Source organism: Trematomus bernacchii, unplaced genomic scaffold (assembly GCF_902827165.1).
Source record: "Trematomus bernacchii unplaced genomic scaffold, fTreBer1.1, whole genome shotgun sequence".
Taxonomy (NCBI): Eukaryota; Metazoa; Chordata; class Actinopteri; order Perciformes; family Nototheniidae; genus Trematomus; species Trematomus bernacchii.
Genome location: NW_022988050.1, coordinates 8,782,628 through 8,809,759, shown reverse-complemented (window position 1 = coordinate 8,809,759; position 27,132 = coordinate 8,782,628). Strand labels below are relative to the sequence as shown.

The 27,132-nt window shown below is 41.0% G+C and overlaps 1 protein-coding gene across 1 annotated transcript; it reads left to right on the top strand.

The window, feature by feature from the left end:
• On the top strand, window positions 1-27,132 carry pax2b (paired box 2b). The gene is given in 11 exon segments (XM_034119714.1): window positions 1-43; window positions 1,619-1,784; window positions 2,342-2,539; window positions 5,565-5,641; window positions 5,740-5,859; window positions 14,079-14,254; window positions 16,833-16,947; window positions 24,119-24,153; window positions 24,155-24,221; window positions 26,130-26,216; window positions 27,011-27,132. Coding segments are annotated over 11 exon segments (1,206 nt in total).

Sequence of the window (27,132 nt, the reverse complement as noted above, 5' to 3'; positions counted from 1 at the left end):
ATGGATATTCACTGCAAAGCAGATCCCTTCACCGCGATGCACTGTAAGTAGCACAACCCGAGTTTCTCCGCAGCTTCATAATAATAGGAATATAATATTTCCGCATATTACAAAGGCCTGCAGCAAAGAGCATGTGCAGTGTTGTGTGCCAACAGCATTTTGGCGCATTAAAACTGGCTAATAAACTGACATGTAGTAGGCAAACATGAGGATGACAAGAGGAGAAAATAGTCCCTCTAATATCTTCTGTGTGCACATTTCAGAGAATATTCTGCTAAAAAAAATAATAACATGTTAAAATAATATAGATGGCATTACTTCCGGACACAAAGCAGAGGTGTGCAGAAATTAAAACTTGTCATAGTAAACAAAGAACATGCGCTGGCAGGTACTCTGTAATTTACACGTGTATCTGCCTGCAGCTTCCCGCGCTGTGTGTGTGTGTGTGTGTGTGTGTGTGTGTGTGTGTGTGTGTGTGTTCAGGCCTAATAAGTGAGACAGTTACACATCTATTATTCAAATTATTCAAATAACAGCAAGGTGTTCGAGTCCAACCTAAGCTCGCATGCTTGTAATTTGGTGAATGTGTGTAAATAATGGATGAGCTCTTCGTTTACTAAATAATATGTAATATGAGTTATCAAAGCTCGTTCAATTATTTAAAATTGCCGTGAAGGGAAAATGAGAGAGCATGTAACTTAATAGGCATAACATGAGCCGTGGAGCTGCGAGGAAAATATGAGGTCCTTGTTTTGAATGGGAGAAACTTTACTGCACACTCGAATTTGTATTTATTAATTATTATCGGGAATTTAAATAGCAGTTTTAACACTGACCCACTTACTTATGGGTCATTGCAGGTTGGACGTATTGTAGGAATTGTACAAGCTGCACACCAACAGTGTGACAGATGGAAAATAATGTGCAGCATGGGTTAGTGTCCAGCACTTGAATTTACACAATTGTTTATTTCAAAAAACATTAATGAAAATACATGATTGTAGGATAATTCGTCTTGATTCAAAAAGTTAAAGATACATAGTTTTGATCATAAGTGGAGGGAAAAATACACATCAATATGCAAGGACAAAAACAATAAATATTGTCTGCTGCAGTGTCCATTTTTTTTTTTTTTTAAATAAATACAAACATATATAGCATGTACATTCATTATAGACACTTGCAGTGTGGTCATCATGTATTTTTTTATTTCTAAATCATTGAAATCCTGTTGTACCCAATATTTATTTCGAATTACTGACGAAATAGTATTATTTGTTCTGCATGAAAGGTTTAAGAAAGAAAGAAAACCACTTTCTGATTCCAAAATATTTCAAAATACATGTATTTTTTGTATAAACGCATCATTTTCAAACAGGAATATGTATGTGCAGTATTTCATGCACCCTTAAGGCTTCTCCATAAATAGCCTGCATGTAAAATCTCCTGCTCCATAGAAACACATGAGGTAAACTGACCTTAAAAAAATGTTGGACGCTATTTCCCGTAATTTTTGTCTTGACTAATATTACAAAAAAACCTCACCTGTGCCATCCTCTCCATTACAACTTTATGTAATGTCATGGTTGTGTCTTTGCGGCTGTTGTATCCCACGTAGGGCACGGGGGTGTGAACCAGCTCGGCGGGGTGTTTGTGAACGGCAGACCCCTCCCGGACGTGGTGCGGCAGCGGATCGTGGAGCTGGCCCACCAGGGGGTTCGGCCCTGCGACATCTCCAGACAGCTGCGGGTCAGCCACGGCTGCGTCAGCAAGATCCTGGGCAGGTGGGTGAACACTCTCCGGACAAGCCCTGCAGCCAGGTACACTCTGCGGGGTGCGAGGTGGTGGATGATATGTGCACGATGTTCAGTGGTGGAGGTGGAGGAGAGCTCAACCTGCACAACTCAGAAGCGTTTCTAATTCTGAAATAGGGTTAATTAGATATAACTGGCCCTAAATTATTATATTAACGCTATTTGTGAAGGTCAGTAGAGTTCAGGTGGGCTTCTCCTCCATTTTATTATAAGTGTTTGTTGGAATTATTCAATTTGTATTTACAGAATGACATCCTTGCCGTGTATTTGTGCATGCGCTTATGAGTTATGTTTTGCATTTTTAAGAAAAAAATGTGTTTTATTTGAGACATCATGGGGAAACGAAAACGCATTTTCAAGTTTGATGTTTTGCTGGAGAAAGTTTGAAAATAAGTAGTTCTCAGTAAAACTCAACAGCATGTGCGTGTCATTGTGTTTAAAGTGGTTTAAAACGCCTATCTCATCGGTATGATTACATCAGAAAAATTGCAAGCTATCTCAATGGAACATATTTGTTATGACTGCAGGTATTACGAGACTGGCAGCATCAAACCCGGTGTGATTGGTGGGTCTAAACCTAAAGTGGCCACTCCAAAAGTGGTGGACAAAATCGCAGACTACAAGAGACAAAACCCCACCATGTTTGCTTGGGAGATCAGAGACAGACTGCTGGCGGAGGGCGTCTGCGACAACGACACAGTGCCCAGCGTCTCATCCATTAACAGGTAGGACAACAAATCTAATATAAAGAAACAAATGCAGAAAAGAGAAAAATCAGATTTTTAAAAATGTTATTATGTTTGGGTTAAATTCCGAGGTGCAGTGTGCAAACCTTTAATAAACAGGTTATTTATCAGATATGCTGAGCGCACCACCCACAGCAGAATATTGTTGGACCAACTTTGTGCTGGCCGCTGCGCCGAGGCTCTGCGGTCTCAGAGGTGCAATTCAATCTTTCAGTCCAAACTCCCTCAACAATCAGCAGTACATCCAGAACTGAGTGAATCTGTCGAGATGAAAACCGATCAATATTCGGTGACCAGATCCCGTGGCGCTATAAAGCAGGCCAATTTTCTTTAGCACATCTAATGTGCTGCTGCACACAGAAAGGCAGAGCAACATGGCTCTTCTGCTGCAGGGTTTTATGTTGAAGAATTAAAAGGGTAAACATTATAGGCTGCAATTTGTAAAAATCATGCATCGCGAGAAAATACGTAAATATGTTGTAGGCTTGTAGCAATAATAGAAAAAACATTTAAATCATTTATAAATTAGTCTCCTGATTTAAATCCTTGCATTACAATTCCAGGTTGCTGTAATTAATATTGATGTTACATTATGAGGATGCTTAAAATCGAGCATCAATTGTGTCTGGGCTGTAAAACGCTTAAATGATAAATGACTAATAACGATATTTAAGTCATTATTTATGCTACAAATCTACAATGTTCTTAAAGAAATTCCTAAAGCAGCACTCTAGTTATAGAGTGGCAGACATATGAGGACCCAGGACACCCCCACCCCCCCTCACCCCCCCAGCAGAGATCCCTGGTGATGAACTTTGGTTAAGAGGCACTGTTCCATAGAGCCAGCATCAGCATTACATTTTAATGAGCTGATGGGAGAGCATGGACAGCTCCACACAAGACATCTTTTAAATAGAGAAAAGGCTGAAGAAAATTCATTTCATGCTTCGTGGCTGCTTAAAAAGCCCCATTTAAGAGGGCTCAGACACATGTGATCAATTCAAAATGTACATTAATATCATTAAAAGAGCCCTATAAAGTTATTTTTTTCAATTCCAATTAAAGCTTTCTATTTTGGATGTGTGGGGTGGGGGTGGGGGGGCTTATGTGTCTTTGTTTATGTGGGAAATTAAATTGTGAATACAAAGAACTGTAATTCTATCAGCCAAATATGAGAGCTACTTTGAATTTCTATTACGGCTTAATGCTGAATATTTTCTCTTTTTTTCTGAAGATTTCAATGTGTTGCTCTGTGCCTCACACACACAATGGAACACACACACACACACACACACACACACACACACACACACACACACACACACACACACACACACACACACACACACACACACACACACACACACACACACACACACACACACACACACACACACACACACACACACACACACACACACACAGTCTGCAAAAAATATGATCAATGAAAACATCCTTTCTATCACTATAGCAGACTACTCAAGATCATTTTTAATGCTACTACATGTTAAAAAAAATAAAAAATAAAAAAGATAAGTGGCTTAAAATATATAACATGATCGTTTTTCATACAGGAGTTTCCCTTGTTTTTGGAGTGTTTTCCAGTTGGATGACTATGGGCCAGTGGTGTGTTTGTGTCACAGATAGTCTGACCTCAGGACTGTTGACAAAAGAGGATGCTCTATTTAAACACCTTTCGCCTGCATGCATTATTAAATGCGACAGAGATAGTGTTGTACTACGAGTCAAGGCCACCACAACCAACAAGTAACGCTACCCTGTTGGTAGCAATAAAATAAAAAAAAGTCCTCAATGGCGCTCGATAGTATTGATTCAGAAGGAAAGCAATTTTAATATTTCTTCAGGGGATTTTCAGCAACAACCGGGTCATTAATTCATTCTCCCAAATTGCTTATTCAATATCAAGAACATGGATACCAAATAAAGTCTTTGAATTTATGTAGCACACACAGAAGTCAAGGGGTCGAATAACTGTTATGGGCAGAAGTGAAAAAAATTAAAACGTCAATATGCGCTCTCTGGAATTGCTTGTTGTTAGGTAGCTTTGCCTCCAAGGGGATTTTCTTTCTTTTCTTATTTGTGACAGTGCTGGATGTATTCCTCTGAAGCCTTCTGGCACCTACAATAACATCAATATCCAAATCATCTGATACATTTTTGTATGTGGAGAAAATACAACAGTTATATGGCATTTTTAAATGTTAGCATTGGAGCGGATGATTATTTTCCTTCTGAAATAAAAACATGCAAAGGAACCACATGTGAATTGTGCAAAGAAATCAAGTACAAAAGGCTCCACAGGCCTCACCCAACCTCTTTGTGCTCTAAAATAGCTCTCGTGGCATACATGATGAATAGTTTTAAAGTTTACAAATTATTGTGACAGCTCCCTTTCTCCCCAAGTGCCATTCAGATTAAAGGAATCTAATGCTGGCGTAAGCTTGTGCGAGGCAATAAGGAACTATTGCTTTCCTGTCACATGTAATTTATAGCTTTCTATTTGCATCTGTTTGCCCGTGTGACTAATCCCCAACTTTTTCTCCCCAAGCCCCGATCAATACAACCTCATCCGCATTGGCACATGGGGGCCGCTGGTTCTACAGAGATGTTTGATCTGGGAAGCAAAGGGCTACTCTGGGAAAGCGATCGGTCCCAGAGAAACCCCCCCCCCCCCCCACAGTGGGGGAGAGGGGGAGAGCTGATTAGTGTGGGCCAGGTAGAGGCAGTGAAGCTGATCATTGAGGTGAATTGATGTGATTTCATGCTTTGTTTGCAAAATCACTCAGACCAAAAGTGCAATGAAGACTTTTCTCCACACCTCACATTTAAGGTAGAACCAGTGATCCCTTTTGCGTTACATTTGATAACTTAATCACACCGTATCTCCATAGCAGCTGATGTTAGGGCTAAGTTGGGAAATCTCCAGGAAGGGTTGAGGTTTTTAGGAAAGCAGCGGTGACATCTGCTCTTCTTTGTTCCCCAGGATCATCCGAACAAAAGTCCAGCAGCCTTTCCATCCGTCTCCTGATGGGTCGTCCCTGACGCCAGGCCATACTATAGGTAAGACTGTAGCACAGGCATTAGCATCACAGAACTTACTCAATGTTGATGTTTTTTTATTTTAAATGCAAGCTAATGTCTTACTGTCCTTCCCACAGTACCAAGCCAAGCCTCTCCGCCTGTAACCAGCGCCTCCAACGACCCAGCGGGATCATACTCCATCAACGGGATTCTGGGTATCCCCCGATCCAACGGCGAAAAGAGGAAAAGAGATGAAGGTAAGACCTTTTTTCTGTCTAGATGAGAAAAGATATAAAATCAGTTTAGGGTTAGAATGCATCAAATATCTCAGATCCTACAAAAAAAAAAAGCAACACATTTTTCTCTGTGCAGCTTTATGCTATAAAACCCACTTTGCTGAACTTGCAATTACAGCATTAAAACCTGCTTCAGTTCCATTAGATGACCCTTATAAAACACCTAAGTCTGAACTCTGTTACACCGCTGTGTCAATCTGCCAAGGAGTCTTTTGATTTGAAGACACGACCTCCGCTGTTGTCTCCTGCAATTAATCTTTATGGAAGTGATTAAAGGGCTTTAGATAATTACATGTCAAGATGATGTAGCCAACCACCCAGGTCAGTCAAGAAAGCCGCTGCAGCTCGGTGGAGGGCTTTTTTTCCCCTCTCCCTTTAACAAAAGTGGCTCCACTTCTGCTGCTGAAGTAGTAGGTTAGTGGATATAAGGGGGCCTGAGGCGATATAGATTATTGGTTCTGTAAGCAATAGGCTTCCTTAATGTCACTACATAAGTCTGATGAGAATAGCTAAACAGATGCACTCATGTTGCAAAGCGTGTTCGGGTACGGAGGGATGATGTGGCTGCTGAAAAGGGGCAGTTATCTCAAACAGGGTGGGGAATGAGTGCCTTATTTCTGCAGTGCTCCAGAATGAGAGCTAATCAGAGCACGGCAGCAGTTTACATAGCGTCTTCTTTGTTATGGCGTTTGTCGAGAAGCACGGGGGTTTGCGGGATATTGAGTGGAATTGATGTTTTATGTGCGTGCAGGGAGGGAGGGATGACTAATGACCTGTCAGAGGTAGATTTCCTGGCAAAGATATAAAAACCAGCATGACGTGGACATGGCAAATGACATAATCAAGTCCTCCCCTGTAAGAGATGCAATCGTGGAGGCATAATGCAAACGTCTGGTATTTTCAAGGGTTCATTCTCAGTCGTTCGAGGACCTCTCATATTAACCAGGGTGTAATGTCTAGTCCCTGAATGATAGAACGCACACATTTCTATGCAGATTGCTACTGAAGGGCAAAGAGGTATTAAAGGGCATGGAGGGGAATAAGGTGTGTGTGTGTGTGTGGGGAGGAGAGCCTGTTTTGTGGAGGTCTTCCAGGTGACAGCGCCATGTTTCTACGGCTATTCAGTCTCGAATGATTCCCCTGATGTGCTGCCATTTCTGTGATTTAGGTGCTCGGCCAGCATTACGATGAAAGAGAAGAAAGCTCTGCGTGCGTGTGCGTGTGCGCGATAATGTGCGTCAGGGTAGAACTTGTACTGAGGGTGACGGAGGGAGCTGTGGTTCTTATATACTCTCTCTATGGCCAGCTGCTGCCTACCTGCAACCATGGGGTCAGGGATACTTTATCTTTCCGAAACATAAACCCCAGGCCTTGGCCGCACACACACGGCTGCAGAAGCAATGTCTCGCCTGGAGCCACAGTTTGTGAGAATAGTATATTACATAGGATGTTACCCTGTAGACACTATTGTCCTGTTGTTGTTCTCTTAAAGTGCACATTGCCCCCCAAAAAGAAAAGAAAAACACCCTGAATCTGACAATTTTGCAGCAGTTAGGCTTCCTGTGAGAAAGGGTCGTAGCCGTTATTGTGTCCTATTTTGTGAGGTTTTTGCTAACATTAGTAACTTTACATTTGAGCAAAAATGTATCTGGAGTGTATATAGACTGTATTATTATATTCTGGGATGTATTTATGTAAGAAAATCATTACGGATGCCACATTTTGCGATAGATTGCGTCATCTTTTTTGTTTTCTCATTCACTCACAAGGCATTAACTCATGCATTATTTCTGTAACATTTACATTTTCAGAAACAAGACATTTAGTGAGGAGTAGTAAATTATAGCGCACTTGACTATTGCTATATTATGTTTTGTGATACCGTATCAATTCTCAAAAACACTACTGCTTTACAGTTACAAACTGTTAAAACTCAAGGATTTGTGGCGGACAGAGGCACAAAAAGTAAACGGACAGTGATTATTGCAAATGCACATCCCACTGTTCTGATTGTATGAGGAAGTTAACCGTTTCGTTAATACTGTAACATTTTGCATTGTTAATAGAATGGGGATATATTTAATTATAACCCCTATATCATGGTACAAATCATTTTTGCCAGATTCTTGCCACAAGAAAGCCCTAAAATGTCATGAGAAATGTCTGGAAATGATCAAATGCTATAGCCATAGGCCTACTGGTTAGTGTTTTTCTTAACCACAAAAAGGTAAACGATCCCGAGAATCTACAAATAACCCTTAGCATCTAGAAAATCCTGGCACTGAAATCAAACGCATAGAAGTAAAAAGCATGTCCTTGCAGCTTTCAGGGTGTTTCGTGCTCATTTTTGGGTTACAGCAGTTTTTTTCTAGCTGAGATCTGTGCTTCAATGTTGCCTTGTTTGCTATTCAGAAGTATTTTTGCTTCCCTCAGTAGGCAGTAGTCTATAGTCAGTTAATGCTTGGATTACATTTCCTCACAGCACAGTAGCTTGCCTGAGCCCTATTTAACTCGGTAAGCCTCATGATGATTGTGGCACAAGCAGTCATTATCAAGGGTTGAAAACATGAACAAAAATGAGGCGAAGGAAAAGGAGGGTAGGGGTTACGTAGGGGAGGGCTGTGTGCAACACACGCCCCGCTGAAATGGATTGGCTGTGTGGCTCGGAGTATTTGTTTCAGGCAGTAGCTGTGGCTCTCTGCCAAGCAGGCGGACAGCTCCTAAGTTTCCAAGTCAGCAGTGCCCTTAAAAAAAGGTCCCCCATTACAGGAGGGATGTAGCGATAATGTAGTGTGACACACGTTATGTACACTGGGTCTCGGCAAGAGGAGCTTCAGGGACACAGGTGTCATAAGAGCCATTAATCTGCTATTGTCACGTGTTATTGCAAATTAAAAGTAGCATGTTACACTTGGCAGCCATTGTTGCGGACGGACAGAGCGGGGGAGAGCGAGAGAGAGACCCCTGGAGATGGTGACCACGGCTGTCCGCACCTTTTACAAAGTGACATATATTAGAATTTGCAATTCTGCAGAGAAAAGCCATTACCTCGCAGATTAACATCCGAGCGTCCCAGCTCCTCCACCCCCACTGCTGCTGTAGGCTCCAGAAAAGACAAAAGGAGAAGCTGCTCCTCTCAGGGTCAAATACAAATCTGTCATACAGTATCTGATGTTTAAGTACAAATCTGCTTTCAAGCATGTTTTTGTTCACCTTTCTTGTTATTAGTGCACGTTTGAGTGAGCTGAATTGACCCGAGCAGACAGCTTGGAGGTCTGTTGAGAACACGCAGCGTCCATGAAGTGTGTCCGGTCTTTCAAAGTCATATCACACGTTCTTTCAGGGCGACCCACACAAATTGCACAATCAGGCCTGTAGATGATTCTTAATTTCAACCATTCTGGTCGCTTTCTTGCTTTGTGTGGGGCTTTCTTTCTTGATTTATGAGCGAAATAGCGAGAGAGAAATTTTATGATAAGATGATCATCATACATTTCAAAAGGCAACAACAATAGCCAGTGGCAGTGAGAATGGATGTGATTCCGTGCTTCAGTAGCTGTTGAATTAATTATTTCTCATCTCTGAGCGTCATGAGGACTGAACCGATGTGTGTGGATGGAGATGAGTGATGGAGCGGGCCTCCGTCACACCCTGCTCTGTGTATCAGCATCTGTTATGGGGGAGAGGGAGAATCAACACAGGAACTCAGAGCGCAGCAAAATGTCAGCACCTAAGAGTGCAACCTTCAAATTAGATTAATAAATCTTTAAAAAAATTAAATCGGGACATAAAAGGAAAATTGATGGTCGTAAGACATTAAACAATCTTTCCAAAATGTTCATCTCAGAATATTAAGAAGAATCAGACACAAGGCTGCATATGAGGAATATTTAAAATACTTTCATTTATTTTTTTGCTTATTAATTATCAGAAATACTTCTTCTAATTCCCTTGTTTTTGTTTGACCAACAGCCAAAAACCACATCGCTTTGAATTTTAAAATGATATAAACTGTGAAAAAGCAGCATTTTCACACATTTAATTAGATGCATACGGAGAATACTTGGCCTTTTTTCGGTTAATCGATTATCAAACTTTTATTTGATTAATTTTCCATCGATACAATATTCAATTCATCATCCCTTTGAAACACTCATCACAGATCTTTAGTGATGCAGAACAAACATATCACAGTGTTTTAATTTATGTTTACATAATCACAGCATTCAATTAGACAAAACAAAATGCAGCTGAGTTCATCACATTTGTTTTAATTTGATTTCATTTAGCTGTGAATTGAATCAGGCGGGAAATTATAGAGGTGTATTATTGCGAAATGCATAGCAATGCGTTAAGGGAACCAGAGCGTATGTATGTCGACATGTTATTTAAACAAGGAGCAGACAGAGGGGGGGGGTAAGCTCATTCATCTGAGGGGGGGGCTCATGACCTCAAGGTGCCAGCTCACCTCTCAGTGCCTCTAACAGGAACTTAAATAACTATTTAAATTGCGGAAAAAGTTGAAACTTTTATTCTGAAATCATAATTGTCTTCTATAAAAACGCACGCTATTATTGAGGTTACTATTTAAACTCATCCTGCACTTCATTCATGACATGTGCTTTGTTTTTGTTTGGCGGGCAGTCACTCAGACGCACTCTCAGTCTCAGAGTTGCGTTGGCTAAAGAGTCCTGCTAGGGGTCGCGACCTCTGGGTGCCAAACCCGCAGAGAGGAGTCTGCTTTATAGAGCCGGTTATCTGATCTGATAAAAGCGGCTCCCTCGTTACCAGAGTGTTAATACAGACTGATGTCAAGATGAATACACTCAACTCCTGCGATGATCAATAAACGACCGCAGAGCGGGACAAGCGTGTAACGCACCAACAAAGCCACTGTGGTCAAAGATTAGTATCACCGCCGCATAATGGGCTCATTTGGAAATGTCCAAATAGTGGATCTGACTTATTGTAGGGTGATTATGGACTCTTAACAGCAACTCAAAACATTTACAAATATTGTAGTTTGAAATTAATTATTTGTAATTGAATATGCATAAGTACAATTTGAAAGAAAACACTATTTTTAACGTATCAATAAGGAATTATTGCACAAAAACTGCTTTATTTGGTCTTTTCTTTTATTCAATTAAAAACTTTTTTATTTTTAATGGCTCATTTTTAGGGATGGTTTATGTTAAAAAAAATACTTTGTAACTTAAATGGTTATGGTTGCAACAATATCAACATGGTTAAGGTTAGGGAAAGTCGACAGTTTGAGGAAATAGACAGTTTTGTTATCACTTTGTGGCTATATAATAATAAAAAATATGTTGTAATTGATCATTATATACATTCATAAGGCACTTTAAAAAAACAGCGGCTTCACAATTAATGATAAAAAGGCATAATAGTAGTCTTACACAGCATGTAAACATTAACAATATATAACACTTTCTTCTTTTCTCCCGATTGAGTTTTAATTCCTACAAACGCTAGAGGGCTTTGTCACTTTGACGCATTTACATGGCCATTGATGATTTAGCTCTTCTTGGGAGGACAGTTTAGAAAAAAGATGAAAGATGCATAAACTTGATTTACTCTCCAGGAAGCTTAATTGCGCGGCTACATAAACGCTCTAAATGTCACGAGAATCATCTTCATCACCGAAACACAGTCATTGCTGATTTGTCAGAGGGGAGTCAGTGGCTGGGAGGGCAAATGGGACTGTCCCCGGTGTGAGTGGGAGGAAGAGCATGTAGGTTGACCCAGGATGGTTTGTCTTGTGTGTGGGAAGTGTATTCCACTGTGGTGAATGACAAATATGGTGGGAGGGGTATTGATCAGGTGTTGTGTCTCGAGCCGGCTGATGGAAAAGTAATTAATGACTCTATTTGCTTCGGTTGCAAAGAGAACAATTGAGTTTGATAAAGTGACAAGCAGCAGCTTAGGTGAGGGCCAGAAAACATGCTGAATATTCACCTGAATGGACCAAAGTCAGACCAGGGAAAATCCGATAGGTTGTTGTCTTCTTTCTGATGAGGCAGCTTCGTTAACCTCTTTAAAGGAACAGTTCAACCAATTGGTTTCCTCCCGAGAGTTGAATGCGTCATATGCAATAAATTAACAGTCAGGATTGTTTAGTTTAGCATAGAGACTAGAAAAAGGAGGGAAAGCTGAGATTTGTTTACCAACACTGACTAGCTGTTAACCTATTTCCACTCTCTATGCTAAGCTAAGCTAAACATCCCCTTCATGTAGCTTCATGCAAAAATGAGAGTGGTATTGATCTTCAAATCAAAACCTCACCAAGAAAGTAGGCTACTGTAGTGTAGGCCTTTTTCTAAAATGTCAAACTATTCTCTTGCATTGCATACGTCTAATCTAGACGACAAAGTGAGATATTTTTAAGTGTTTAAGAAACGCCAACTTAAAGTCAGCAAAATTTGGAGTTACATATTTTGTGCGGGAGAGTGACGTACTGTCTGGGAAATGTTATACCCCATGCATATAAGGAGATGTACAACATTTGGGGGGGAAATATTGCTTGTTTTGGAAGCTAAACAACAATTCAGATAACACTATGAGGTTTAAATGATTGTTATGCACCATCTAACTTTTTGGATCCAATACCGATACCCTTAGTCACGGAATTTGCCCACACATACAACCATTGATTTATTTTACCAATATTATAATCTATATATCTAACCTGTTTGGCTTACCCTTATGTAAGGTATAACAAATACAGGGATTGCTGTGCCGCTAAAAACTGATTTGATCCGTATAATGACGCCAACAAAACAACAAAACCTAGCGTGGATTGGTCATATCATTGCGAAAAAACTAACTAACAACAAAAGAATAGTAGATGTACTAACACTGATAACAATTCAACATGTCAGACATCACTTGTTAATAAAACCGGTATTCACCAGTGCAGTGAAAATAGAATAAATAGTTAACAAGGTACTGTTAGCAAACTCGTGATATTTATTGCTTGACATTTTCGCAGCCATCAGCACAATTTCAGGTCACACATGCTCACACCCCCTCTCACACACACTTTTATAGCTCCTGATAGTCGGGTTCATCCTCTGGCCTCAGCCGGTGAAAAAAGGTCAAGCAGCGGAATAGAATGGCAATAACCCTCCCAAATGGTACTATCACACAGACATGATTGATCAATTGAATTCCGTGGCAGAGAAAAATGTGGGATTAAGTAGAGTATTATACGCACAATGAGTTGAGGCATGATGTTCATTTCAAGTTCATTTCAGCTCCCTCTTGCCACCAGATCAGGCAATCAATAGGGGCCTTGCATATCATATATCACCACTCTCCCACTGAGGGGAGAACATAATCTGCTGCAAATTTAGAATGACAGATTTGTAAGGGAGCTGAAGCTATCTGGGATCCAGGGAGGAGACCTACAGACACTGCAGCCAGGAGAGGTGGGGGGGGGGGATGGAGGGAGGGAGAGAAAAAGGGGAGGGCGGTATGCTAGGATGCTCTGTAAAGGCTTTAAAGCGTCGCACAAAAGTGACAACAGGAAAAGCTAAGGCATCCTTCTCCCAACAGTCGGGTAATCAGGTCAGGAGTCAGGAGAACATTCCTGTGTTTGGAGAGCGGGATGATTGAACCAGACTGTACGGTTTTATTCAGCCTCTTGTCCCCGCCGCTGTTTATAAATGGAACCACCACACTCGCAGAGAATGAAAGCAGTATTGAATTGTGAAAGGGAAATTGTGCTTTAAAAAAAAAAAACTGCTCTTTATTTCAGTGAGCACCAAAAGGGTTCTGGGGAGGAATCATAGGGAGGGGGAAAAAAAGACACTATAATGGGCTGGCTGCTGCTGCTGCTTTCATTAGTATACATGCTTGCCACAACATGTATATATTTGAAAGTGATGGTAATCCATCAATTACCAGAGGGCTTTCAGATCATGGTGGTGTCACTCCCGTGGCAGGGGGTGCAGGGGAAAAACCTGTGTGATGTAGCCAGTGGCTCACTACAGCCATTAAGGAGTGGAAAAACCTGCACTCCATCCCTTTCTGTCCTCCTCAGATCCCCCACAGAGGTGGTACAGAAAATACATGAGGAGAATATAAAGTGCATAGCTTGAAGTAAAAGGCCAGCTTCCCGGGGTCAGTCTCTCGATTGTTGCTCTTTCTTCTTGTAGATGGTTCAGATGGTTCTGGCCCACACAGTGATTCTCAGGGTAGTGTGGAGAGTTTACGGAAACACCTTAGGGCAGATGCCTTCACCCAGCAGCAGCTGGAAGCGCTGGACCGGGTCTTTGAACGCCCCTCGTACCCTGACCACTTCCCTACATCGGAGCACATCAAACCCGAACAGGTTAGTAGCACTGCAACTCACCACTTCAAGTACACACACACACATTGTGCATGTGATGCTGATTCAAGCACAACAACAAAAAACCCACCTTTGTCACAAATATTCCCATACGCAGAAAGCTAATTAAACAAACGTCTGAGATGTCCAAGCATTGGATTAAAACCAAGCATGTATAATGCTGGAGGGATCACCTGGAAAACTCCCACACATTATTGATTTTGAGAGGAAAAACACATTCCTTGTATCCCCTATAATTGAGAATAACAGTAAGGCAACATGAAATTAATCAATACTGAGGTTTTTTCTCAATGTTATGCTGTGTTATTCAGCTGCTGCTTCTTGCCTTTGTTGTTTATTTTCCAACTCCGTGTCATATCTTGATGTTTAATGACTGACGCAGTCTCGAAGGCTGCTTTTATTGTTTTCATGAATTTGATGTATGAAAGCATGTATTCCCTCTCCTTCCTTCTGATATTATAACCACACTCGCCATCCATCCTCATTTCTAAAATTAAGAGGCATTTGGGGACCAGCCACCCCCCACGCCAAAACGACAGCCAGAAACCACCGCTTATTAAATGCTCTGGGCTTATTACAATGGATAACCTTTATTTACTTTCATTATACTATTAAACAACAAGAGACTATTAATTTCTCCCACCGTACTACAAGTCGGACCCATAAAGCAAAAGCAGTCGCCTAATTGAGTTCATTTTAATTTCTCTCCAATCGGGGCGAATTACGCAGGTGATAAATCAGTGGGACAGGCCTCACCTCCAGAAGAGGGCCTAATTTGCAGCTAATTACAAAACTGATTTCTACTGGAAGATCAATACCAAAACGAATTGGAAATGACTTGCAATCACAAAGAGCGTCAGGGAGAGTATTAAAAGGCAGAGGGAAAAAGGGTTAGACCAAAAAAAGAGGGCAAGTGAGAGAGAAAAAAAAGAAAAAAGGAGGCCAGGAACAGTCGAGAAAAATCAGGTTTAATTTAATGCAATATTAATCAGAGCACTTTCCCTTTCATGGGTGCCTCACGGTTTTTTTCGTGGCCCTATTAGCCAGTGTCTGGGTTCTGTAGCGGGGCATTAAAAACCCATTCTGGAGATGCAAAACTCAATGGATTCACCCCTCCCACACTTCTGCTAGCCATTTGGTCATCCCTTTCAGACCTGTCTTTTCAGTTTTCCCCCTTCTGCCCTTTATCTGCATGATAAAACGTCTGTTTGGCGTCTGAAGCCTCAGAGAATAGAGGAAAACATCCGACATTGTGCCAGTGAACAGTTGTAGCAGACAATTAGAGTTTATCGGTGATAGTGGCAGACAAGAGCGGGGTCACGGGCGTCCCCCTGTGGGAGCGCGGCCCACTGAGCCACTCAGGCTCACACTGGGCTCTGGACAAACATTGTCAACACTCAGGCTCCGGAAGTCTCATCTCATTAAAAAAAACTGCTAACATCTGCCACGAGTGTCTTTTAGTGGATTTACAAAAAGAAACAATGAGGGACAAGCCGACAGATTCATTTTTAGATTGAGGCAAATGTGTTTCATTGCAACACAATTACAAAAAGAGACATTTGGATTTATTTGCATTCAGACATTCTACTCAGGCTATTAAATGATAGTTGTCATTAAATGCCTGGTCAGATCCATAGGTTTGTTTACATTCACTTTTGAATAACTCACTATTAAGGCTTTCAGGCGAAATTGAGAAGTTCACTTTATTTGTTAAAAGGAAAGAAGGACCCATCAAAAAAAAAGAAATGTAAAAAAGTATATTTTGTAAGAATTGTTTTGGTATTCCTGTAACTTGGGTATCAAATTGGACTTTTGAATGATACAACGTTTTTTTTCCTCTAAAATGTCAAGGTTTTGTAAACTTAAAAAATTAAGCAGCACAAACGACACCCACCAACGTTAAAGGGGGTTCAGATCAAATGTTCAGAGGCCGAGATCTAAAGACAGACACATATTACTTGCATTGCTCGCATTACAAATACAGTGTTTTGTTTGTGATTTGGGTGAACTACTCCTTTATTCAACCTCTGAACGCACACAAGAGGCAAACACTCAAACAGCTAAATGGTCACAAAAAGTGCAAGTCTTACAAGTGATTCTATTCAGAGATAAGAGGTAATGAAATTTAAAAAAGGTGGTTTGGACTCCAAATTATAAGCAAAAAGCAGAAAAAAGGTGAATAGTGTCTCTGAAACAGGGCCACATGGTGAGCCTGTAACAAAGCAGAACTGCTTTCTCCCTTGGCTGATCAGGGGAAGGACTGCAGTCAAGCACAAAGGGCCAGCTGACGCCTTGGCTTTTCACTCATCTCAAAATCCCACTTCCTCTCAGACAATACCAAAATACATTCATGATATGCTTGAACTGCCACCCTGCAGCTTGAACACACACTCACACATACGCACACTCACACATGCGCACACACACACACACACACAATGCTCTCATACAAATGTATACTCGCACAGGCCTGTGTGGAGCGCTTAATGGAGGAGGAGAAGGGAGGATTTCCATCTTGGTATTGTTTGGTTGTGTAATGATTCAACTGTCCTTTTCCCAGGCTAATGAGTACTCGCTCCCTGGCCTGAATTCCAGGCTGGACGAAGTCAAGCCCAGTTTATCCTCTAGCGTCAACCCAGACCTGGGCCCCAGCGTGTCGCAAAGCTACCCCGTAGGTAAGATCAAGTGCCATACAGTACGCCTTTATGCTGCCGAGCCACTGCTTCAGCTGAGGGGGTTTGAAGTATGTAAAAGAATGAGAAAAACAACTAACACTGCCTGTGCAATTGACCAAAACATGTGTGAAAATAAAAAAAAAAAGCAAACCAAAAAGTTAAGTGTGAATACTTTTTTAATACCATTTCACTCTGAGCTGAATAGGTGGTACGATGGTGTGATAAAAGCTGAGCAGCTGTCCTCTGTCTGCGTCTTTGCTGAGCAAGCAGGGTGATAAGAGAGATTGTGGGGTGGGGCAGTGGGGGGGCTGTTCAGTCACCGCTGGACAAGGACCTTTGGGTGTCAGCACATCAGAACTATGACTGTGTATCAGAGCAAGGTCTCGCACCAAAAAAAGAAGAAAGGCCACCATGCAGGACTGACTGCTTGTTGGCTGCTGCTGTGTTGCTCCTGTGATTTGTTCGCCGGGAGACAGTTTGTGTGTCTCAAAGCACGAGTAATGTGCCTCGGTAAATACGCTCTGGCATTTCTGCCGCCTAACTCTAACACCATGATCATTTATTTCGCCCTCCTCTCTCTCTCCCTCCCCCCCCCACCCCCTTCTCGTCGTCTCCTCTCCTTGTCACAGTTAATGACTGCCTGGCTAATTGAAATATTGTTTCGTTGTTGCCGTGTTATTACCAAGAAGAAGGTTAAGTTTACTGAAAGTTTACGATGACTGTCGGGGGGCCTGAGATTAATATACAGAGCTTTTATTAAAATTCATATAATTATGCAGCAGCCATCAAAGGCGAGGAGTTCTGCGTGGGGGAGGACAGGGTGATTGAAAATTGCTTCAGCCCCCCCTTCTCAAATGATAGCCAAGCAGACTTATGAGAAGAGAAAGGGCCCTTTTCTCATTAATATGTGGGAGGTAGATTTCCCTGTAAGGCAGGCCTCCTGAGAAGAAAGGTGTGTGTTTGTCCTTTGTGCGCTGATGGCCCCGTAGAATGCAGGCGGCTTTGTTTGCACCTGGGATATTTCAGATGGTCTCTGCAGAGAGGGTCTCCTTACTGCTTTACAGGTGCAAAGAGACATGTAGAGGAAGAAAGATGGGATTGTATGCATACCGGTGTGTGTGTCTGCACATGAAACACATATCACTTGCTTTTGTGTTAGTAAATACCTTTTTCTGGTGGCAGGTCTCACTGCAGGCAGAGAAATAAGGAGGTCAAACTAATGGAACAAACATCACTGCGACTTCCTCTTGTAATTAGTATTTGTTTTGTGGCTCCTCTGCTTGGTTTTCCTTCAGTGGCTGCCTGTGTGGATATTAGGATATATTCAGGTGTGTGGTCTCACTAATGGCTGAGTATTACAGTTTACTTGCCAGCGATAAGCCCACCAGAGGAATTTTAAGCCATGCAAAAAGTAGTAAATTATCTGCAGTATTTAGGCCCAGATCCAATTTCAAATTAATTGTGTCTTTACGGGGGAAAGAACTGGAGATTATGTTCATCCTTAAAATGTTTTCCAACACCAATTAAAACGCCTGCAGTTATTGATCTTGTTGATTTTATGTCCTGGAATTTGCATAATCTATTAAAAATGAATGATTCATGAAGTGCTCATTGCCAGAGATCGGGATTCTCAGTGAGCTGAAAGACTTCCGAGATAGAAATCTTTTGTGTCCTCTGCTTATCCTATTAAGGCTCAAAAGTACCTGCAAAGCACACTCAAATAAGAAAGGGATTTAAGGGCATTGTGCACATCATCGAAATTCAGAGGCAAGAAGCCACTTCCATTAAAACCGTTTTTTTCTCTCTCCCTCTCCTCCACATTAATGCTGCATTACCTGCTAAATGGTCCCTCTTACCCCATAAAAACACCAAAGGGTTCCATGAATATGTGGATAGGACAATTGCATATTGTGAGGTAATTTCTATTGTTGATATGGGAAGTAATTTCTTTGATGAATTCCCTTCGAGAGATGGATTTCATCTCAAGTGCTTCTTATTCTTGTTCATTCGAACTGCTTAAAATTCAAATGGTGTGAGCCGTGGGTGAATTTATGAAAAGCACAAGGAGGAGCTCAAAACTTTTTTGTGTATTTTCAGAAATAAATGGAGAGATGGCCTCGATACGGCCAATTGTCCACTATTTCTATAGAGAGTTTCAGTATTTCCTGAAATTAGTCGGAGCCCACCTGTTTTCTCGATGGTGCTTCAGGCTGAAGAGCCATCTCCGAGCACTGAGCGGAGTCCCTAGAGCACTCAGTGGGAGTTTTACACATCTCCACTCAGTGACTGCATACTCAAGACTCTTTAAACATATTCCCTGCTGGGCCTGTTAATGAAGGCCTCCAAAGGCTTAAAGACCCCCGTGTCAATGACACTTCCCCTCCTCAAGCAGCTGCTCCTGTACACTCCTGTCAAGTCTCTAAACAAAACTTCACCCAGCAAATAAAACCATCCACACTTAGCATTCAATTAGGGTGAGTGAGTGCTCTCAGGGTGCTCTACACAGGAAGTACCAGGACCTGCGGTTGTCCAGTGAGCAGCGAGCAAAGATCAGAAGGCGAACCTGCCGTAAGTGACGCGTGGCCTCGTGACAAAGCGCTCGCCCGTCTTCCCACAGGGGGGAACTAAATTAATGCTTATTTCGTCTTCACAAAAGCAAACTAACCTTTGAGCACACATTTGATAATGAATGACTTTCAGCCGGTGTTCGGGGAATTAAAGCAATTTGGCTCTCCAAACATTCTTTACTTAGTTGTAATTAATTAGGGTGCTGAGATTTTTTGGCTTGTGATAAATTGCCCCGTTCTGCATATAGCCTAGAAAACTGGAGGTCAAAGATTTTTGGTTGTTGTTGTAGCAAAACATGAAGGTGTCCCTGTCATGCTAAATGTAATACTCTTGCAAGCAAAAGAGTCATTCACAAATGACTTTGTTTCTGTGCCAAATAAAAAGAAGGTCGTCTTGCTTTTCGTTTTGTGTTTTAAGAAACGGGCATGACAGCAATGCAAAAAAGCACATCGTAGTTTCCTATCACGTTACTGTGAGTCGAGATAAAACTCATCAATCTTCTCGCAGTATAATCAAGTGTTGACAAAATAGTTTGAACAGTTTGATGCTTTCAGCCACTCAGTGTAGTTCAAATAAATAAATATAGCCAGTAGTTATTTTCAAAAAGCATTCAAACAATCTTAAAAATCTTATATTTCCTGGCTCACTAAAAGCAGGAATTACTGTTTTTCAACGCTCAGCAGCAGCTATTACGAGTCACTTCTCAAAGGAAGACAGGAATCAACAGGGTTTTGTAACAGCAAACCAAAAAACTCTTTGAATTGATTCTCGCAGGGAAAGGAAAAGAGGGCACAGCCAAATAAATAGCTTGATTTGCTGGCGTTCAATCTAAGGGGACTGACAGGAAGCAGACAATATAAAGAAGCCCATCTTTTAATGAGAATCTGGACACATATCTCTGTTGTAAAAACAACAAAGGCTAGGAAGCAGCTAATGAGGCTATCATTGCTGTACAGAGAGTTCTCAGAACTGGCGCCTCACAGAAAGAGGGCTTTAAAGGGGACATAAAGCAACAGGCACAGAACTGCTGGCAGTCACTGCCAACGCTATCCTGGAAAACAACAAAACTGGATTCAACAGGGACGCTGATAATTATTATTATCGCAGTCAACAGGAGAAAAATAGACTGAAGTTAATGGCAATAGACTTATTTTCTATTGGGCCAAACTAACCTTCAAGAAAACATTTTCCACATGTTCAATCTTTTTGCTTTGGTATATTTGCACATTAAAGGGCTCCTACGTTAATCAAAATACATGGAGATTTTCACTACTACCAAAAATGAAACATAAAACGACTGTCTGAAATAATTGATTCTATTGATCTGATAGAAGTCACTGACCCACCCTAGTTCCCTAGCCCTTCACCTTTATTATGAATTTGACTAAAACTGGCTAAAAATATCATTAAAATCTGCACAAAAATGAATGGAACTAGGCATATGATAGTCTCCCTTTGAAAATTAAAAAGTTATTTGTGGTTACAAGCTCAACATTGTTCAGTTCCACCAGGGAAATAAATGTAGCAATGGTATCAGTGTCAGCCAATCGGAATCAGTATATGAAGAGGAAAACAGGTGATTGGTTCCTTATCGAAAATGATTTATTTTTGTTGGTAAAAACAACATTTATTGCATTTCAGTCATATTTGAAAGCGATCAAACCAGATGTTCCCTTTAAGACTGAAAGGCAGGGATCTGGTGCACATAATGTATTTCATCTCTTTGAAGAAAGGTAATAAAGAGATAAGCGTATTTACTTTTATTAAACATGTTCAACTGCTGTTGCTGCTGCAAAAAGAATGAAGAAAAGATTGGGTCAGTGTTTGCTGAGACAGTTAGACAATAGTTACCAATGTCTACACACACACACACAATGGCCTCACCCCCGCTGGACCCCCCACCTACAGTACTCCCACGGCTCCCTTTGACTTATGTGCACTGGCTTGTGGCTAACTAATTCTTATTATAAATGAAATGTCCGGCATGACCTCACTCTTCTCTGTAAAGCTCTTTAACTCCGCAGCCCTCCAGTCTCGGTGCTTTAACCAAAAGTCACATCTCAGCAGGCTTCATACAAAACAGCCATCAGTGCTGAGATTTGCAAATAATAGAGAACACACTGAGCGCTTTCTTTATTGTACAATCCATGATCACAAATGGAAAAGTACTTTTTTTGGCACTTGATTTAAGTAAGCATCCAATAACAACTCTTAGATCAGGACTAAAAGATAGTTTCGGTGTAGTATTTTCAGTAATGGAAGTACTATTCAGATCATTTACTTAAGTAATTACTGCAATGAATTGAAAAAAACATCATTACACACCCAGAATTAAAATATATGTCTACAGATCTGCTGAAGCTTTATGAGCAAAACGTACTTGAGTTTCAGGGACACCCATTATGCAGAATGACCCATTTAAGAGAGCATAATATTATATACAGCATATAGTAAATTATTGCATTTTTATGGTATGTGCTTTAAGATTTAAGCAGCTTTCTTATGAAGTAGCGAGTCAGGGTGGAGCTAATTTTAACGCTTCGAATATCGTTTAGTAGTTTAAACAGTTAATAGCAGTATGTCATATTATAGCAAATCTTACAATTATTTTGTACACAACATTTAAATATGCCAACAGATGTTGAAAAGATTAAATGGATTAAATATTGTATAAATGTGACACAGTAGAAGTAGTAAATTAAAGTACCTAACTACTAAACTTCATTGCCATCAATGGGATAATCTAAAATAAACGAAATACTATTACTAAAATAACAGCCTTGAAAGCAAGTCATGTTGTTGTTATTTAATATTGTGTTGGTGAATGTTTTTACCAAACAAAATTAGTGAAAGCCATACAAGGCTTATTTTGGCTCCTTTACCTCCTCCTACCCCACTTCCTTCCTCCCCCCTCCCCCAGGCCTGGGTCACCAGCCGTCCCTATAGCCCAGCCCCCCTCCCCCTCAGGCCCCCCACTGCAGCCAGTATGCCTGGCAGCCTGTAGGAGCAGGTACTTAAATACCCAGAGGGCCCATTCGCTCACCCTCAATTAAACAGATACGCTTCTCATGATATTGCACATGTATGAATTGGATTTTTCAGTCAATATCTATATTAGCCTGTGGTTTATGCTCTCATTAGTGATGTTGATTAGCAGCAAGGGCCAGTTTTCCATATTCAGAGAGATAAATATTATTTTTTGCAAGAGAGTTCAATATGTTGTATAACTTGTGGATCAAAATGGATCAAAATGTGGATTTTAAGAGATGATTGGTCAAGAGGGGAGCCGAAAAATACTGTTAAAACAATAAATACAAACAACATGAATAGAGTTAAACAACTGTCATACAATGTATTCATATTAATACAGGTATGATTTAGTAGAAATATAGAAGCAAAATCGTTGTTAAATGAAAAAAAAAACTCCCTTTAGACCGTGACTCAGTGACATACTTGTCATGAAGAACAAGAGACATATCATAATATTTATGTTAATATTGTGATAAAAAATCTTCCTTAAACAGTTTGTTAGTTAATGCAACAACATGGACAGTTTTCTTCCACTAGTCCCTCATTAAAGCTCCATTGGGAGATTATTTTCCCCTTGAGTCCAAGTGGCCCTCACAGCTGACAATATAACAGGGGCCTCTTCTACCCCGGCCCCTGTGCAGATTTGGGTTACGTGTCGTTTTGTCCCAACGTCCCCGTGGCCAGCGAGGACAGCCCAACCGTCACTCTCAATTACATAGCTGAATATCTGCAGCCGGACGGGTCCCGCTCCGCAGAGGGGCCAGTGTGCTCCCACTGTACAGAGAAAGAGAGGCCGCCATATTTAGAAAAAAAGTTTGAACGGAGTAATGAGGAGGGATGTTTATGTGACCAGTATTCAGCGGGCTCAAAGCAGCAGCTGTTGTTGTCCTGTTTTAAAGTTAGAGGAGCGGACTGATGCTTTCTGGTGTTCAGTAACGGTTTGGACGAAACTAGGCTCTTTGAAACCATCTCTTAAATGTAGGGAAAATAAGGTTCTTGTGCTGACTGACTTGAGGTGGTGGTGATGAGTCGTGATGTGGATAGTAATATCATCATTTCCTGGTTTTAAAAAACGGCAGGAGCTGGTTTGCATTTTGAAATCAAACACTAATTGCAGAGCTAGACAGTAACTAAGCACATTTACTCAAGTACTGTATTCAAGTAGTAGAAGTTTGGAGGTACCTCTCCACGACATTTCAGAGGCAGCTTTTATTTGGCAGCTATTACAAAACTATATCTACTTTACTGAATCAGAATAAATATGATATTAATAATATCAATCAAATATAACAAATGTGTATAGAAGTAGCTAAAAAACAGTTCATATGTGCAGTTATAGGTCCATCTCTGCAAAATAATATATCTAAAATCTGAAAGGGACCAATCTGCATGCTGAGAATTTGGGATATTCACAGCAGTTATAATAATGCAGGCCTTATCTTTTCAATTCTGTATTGCATCCTTTACTTAAAGATCCAAAGACCTTAAAGATGCTTCTAGTCACATATTTGTAAACTTGAAAGCACTGATGAAGTGGTTTTTGTTTTGTTTTTGTTTCTCTTTGTCTCTCCAGGTCGAGATATGTCCAACACAACCCTACCTGGGTACCCCCCCCCACGTTCCCCCCACGGGCCAGGGCAGCTATCCGACCTCCACGCTCGCCGGAATGGTTCCTGGTAAGTGAGAGACAACATCACATGGATTAATATTGTCATTAGTGGGGCTATTTAACAGTTGCCCCTCCAAATGAACAGGTGTAGAAGCTTGAGAAGCAGAGTGAGGAGAGTTTAGCGTCAGATTACGCAGAGAGGCGATATAAATTGACCTGCAGAACAAGAGGCGCACACATCCTTATATTAGTTTTTTGTGTATCATTGGATTAGACGGGCCGAATAAGTGATCAGAGACCGAGGAGAGGACAGTGGTTCTCCCTTCCTTCCTGCTTTTTCTCTTTCTTATTGGCTCATTATATTCCCGTTTGTACCGGTCGTCGATAAAACGCAATACCAGCCCTCCCCAGCGTCTGCGCTCCAGAGCACATCCCCTTCCTCTCCTCTACTTAACCTGCAGTTCAGTTTCACAGCAAACAGTTAAGGGTCAAAAGGCAGAGGCATGTGAGCCCGGTAAATATTCAAATCTCTGTCTCTCTGAGGAGGTCAGGCTTGTGTTTCACTGCCAGGGATTCAGATTTGGTGCTGGGCTTCTTCAGCTCCAGCGTCACCAAGCACACATTTTCCCCAAACCACAGCCGGCATTTTGCTTTGATGTGATTAAACCACTAGGATGAGGGAAACCAGTGGAGTGTGTCCGGTGTTTGCATATCATTTACCAATCACACAGCCCATCACTGGCTCTGGCTGTTACTCCTTTTCCTTCATGAAGGGCTGCGATGACGAGTTTTGTTATCTCCTCAGCCAAGGGGGTTACATTAACTGCGCCATTTGTTTTGGTCCACTGGTAGCAGATCATCCTTAAAAAAGAAAAAATTACAAAGATACATACATCTTTATACTTCATATAGATACTGATATTTTTCAGGATATCACATTTTTCTGCTACTTCAATACAACAAAGGTACATTTAGTTCAGTTTCTGATGTTCAAATAATTAAAAACAGTTAGATTTCTTTTTTATTCCCGTTCTCTAAATATTGTTAAGATATTTTTTCATTCATTAAAGTCAAAATAAATGGTGGGGACTCTTAGTATTCAAGTTTTTCTTTCTGCCCATGTTATGAAAAGCTATTTTGAAAATATAGAGACTCGACCATTTCTGTCAATTTAACACTAACCAGGAACAACAATGGAGGATGTGGTAGCACCCGGTGGCTGTCTGGATTTGCTTTGGGATGTTGACTCATAAAACTGTTAAATCAGTTGGTGGAAAAGCGTCAAGTCAAACATACTTTAACTTTCCATTTGTTCCTATGTGGCACAAGGCAGAAGATGAGGGCCTTAATCCTATGGCTTGTGGTTTTGTGTTACAAACCATTCATCCTATACACAACCACTAAGATTTAGTGACGGGCGCAAAACACTGTTAAAGCAAAGCCATTTCTCACCAGCTTAATATCAAATCTAGCCTTTATTATCTCGTAAAAGAAAGAAACGTGTTGAACCAGCAGCGCTCACTGACATGCCCCAAGTTAGTTTCCTCTGCAATGAAATTCTACCAAACACCACAGCTCAGACCAGAGGGGTTTGGATTGGAGATGTAAAAAATCCCTTTAAGAAAGGCTGCAGGATTTATTGCAGCATATCAAAAATGTATGCATGAAACTGTTTATTACCACTCTGTATTTATTAGACGGGTTTGGAATATAGTGGAGGAAGAAGAATGGGTAGATATCCATAAATGGGACAAGGAAAGCCGCCGTCAGTGTCACATCCTGTATTGTTCAGTGTTGCATAACTTAAGTGAAATGAAAAAGAAATAAATTACTTGCTTGACTGGTTGCACATCGATGACTATCATTTTGCCCCTCAAATTGCATCCTGTTTTGAATGACGAGAAATGACTGCAAGTGAACAGGGTAATGGTTTGATGCAATGAAATGCTAATTGATTTGTTGTTTTGTTTTGCAGGGAGTGAGTTTTCGGGGAACCCCTACAGTCACCCACAGTACACATCCTACAATGACGCCTGGCGATTCAGTAACCCAGCATTACTAAGTGAGTAGAGAAAGAGAGATACTGGACTAATTGACCCCTCCCCCAAAGAGCAAAATGTCCAATTGCTGGCTAGCAACTTAGCACCGCCTAAGGAATGCATTAAACACCATTAACTGATCTGGCCTGAGCAGCTTGTTAGCATGCCCTGCTAACAAGCTTAATAAATAAAGCAGCTGTGTAAGGGTAGTCCTGGATGCTATCAGAGTTGAAGCTCTGTCACTCTTCATTTGATTTTGGCGATGTCCATTTTCTCTTGCACTGCTGAAAGTTAAAACATTCTGTATATCATGTAGCTCTAAAGTGCATTATTATATTCACTCCTATAATATTCTCATCCTTAAACAAGTCACCTGAAAACATTAAAAGCTGGCCAGTTATCAGGCATCATGAGGCTAGCATTATTGGCAACTAGCTAGCAGCTAATAAAAATTGTCAGGAAAAGTTGTCATTTCAGGGTTAGGGTTAAAACTGAGGGGCGTTGGCTAGAAATTGGAAAACCTGCTTTAGTTTGACTCTAAATTAAAGACTAATTATTACACAAATGAAATGTTAAAGTGATAAATGGGCCTCATTGTAAACCGCTTTAAAGACGGTACAGCTTAGGAACAGCAAAAGTAACGAAGTAAGGGAGCGAGACAACAATTTTGAGTTTTCTAGCATGGAAAATTTGTAAAAATGCAGCTTATTTTCAATGTAAATACCAATACTGTTAATGCATTTGGTGAATGTATTTTTTGTTGTTGTTACAAATGGTTTGTTCTTCTGTTAATTTCAGGTTCCCCTTATTATTATAGTGCCGCATCCAGAGGCTCCGCCCCTCCCACTGCTGCCACTGCCTATGACCGTCACTAGTTACCATGGGAACCAAATCAACCTGCAGGACCATGGCCTTAGCCTCCATATTGCCCCGGTGTGA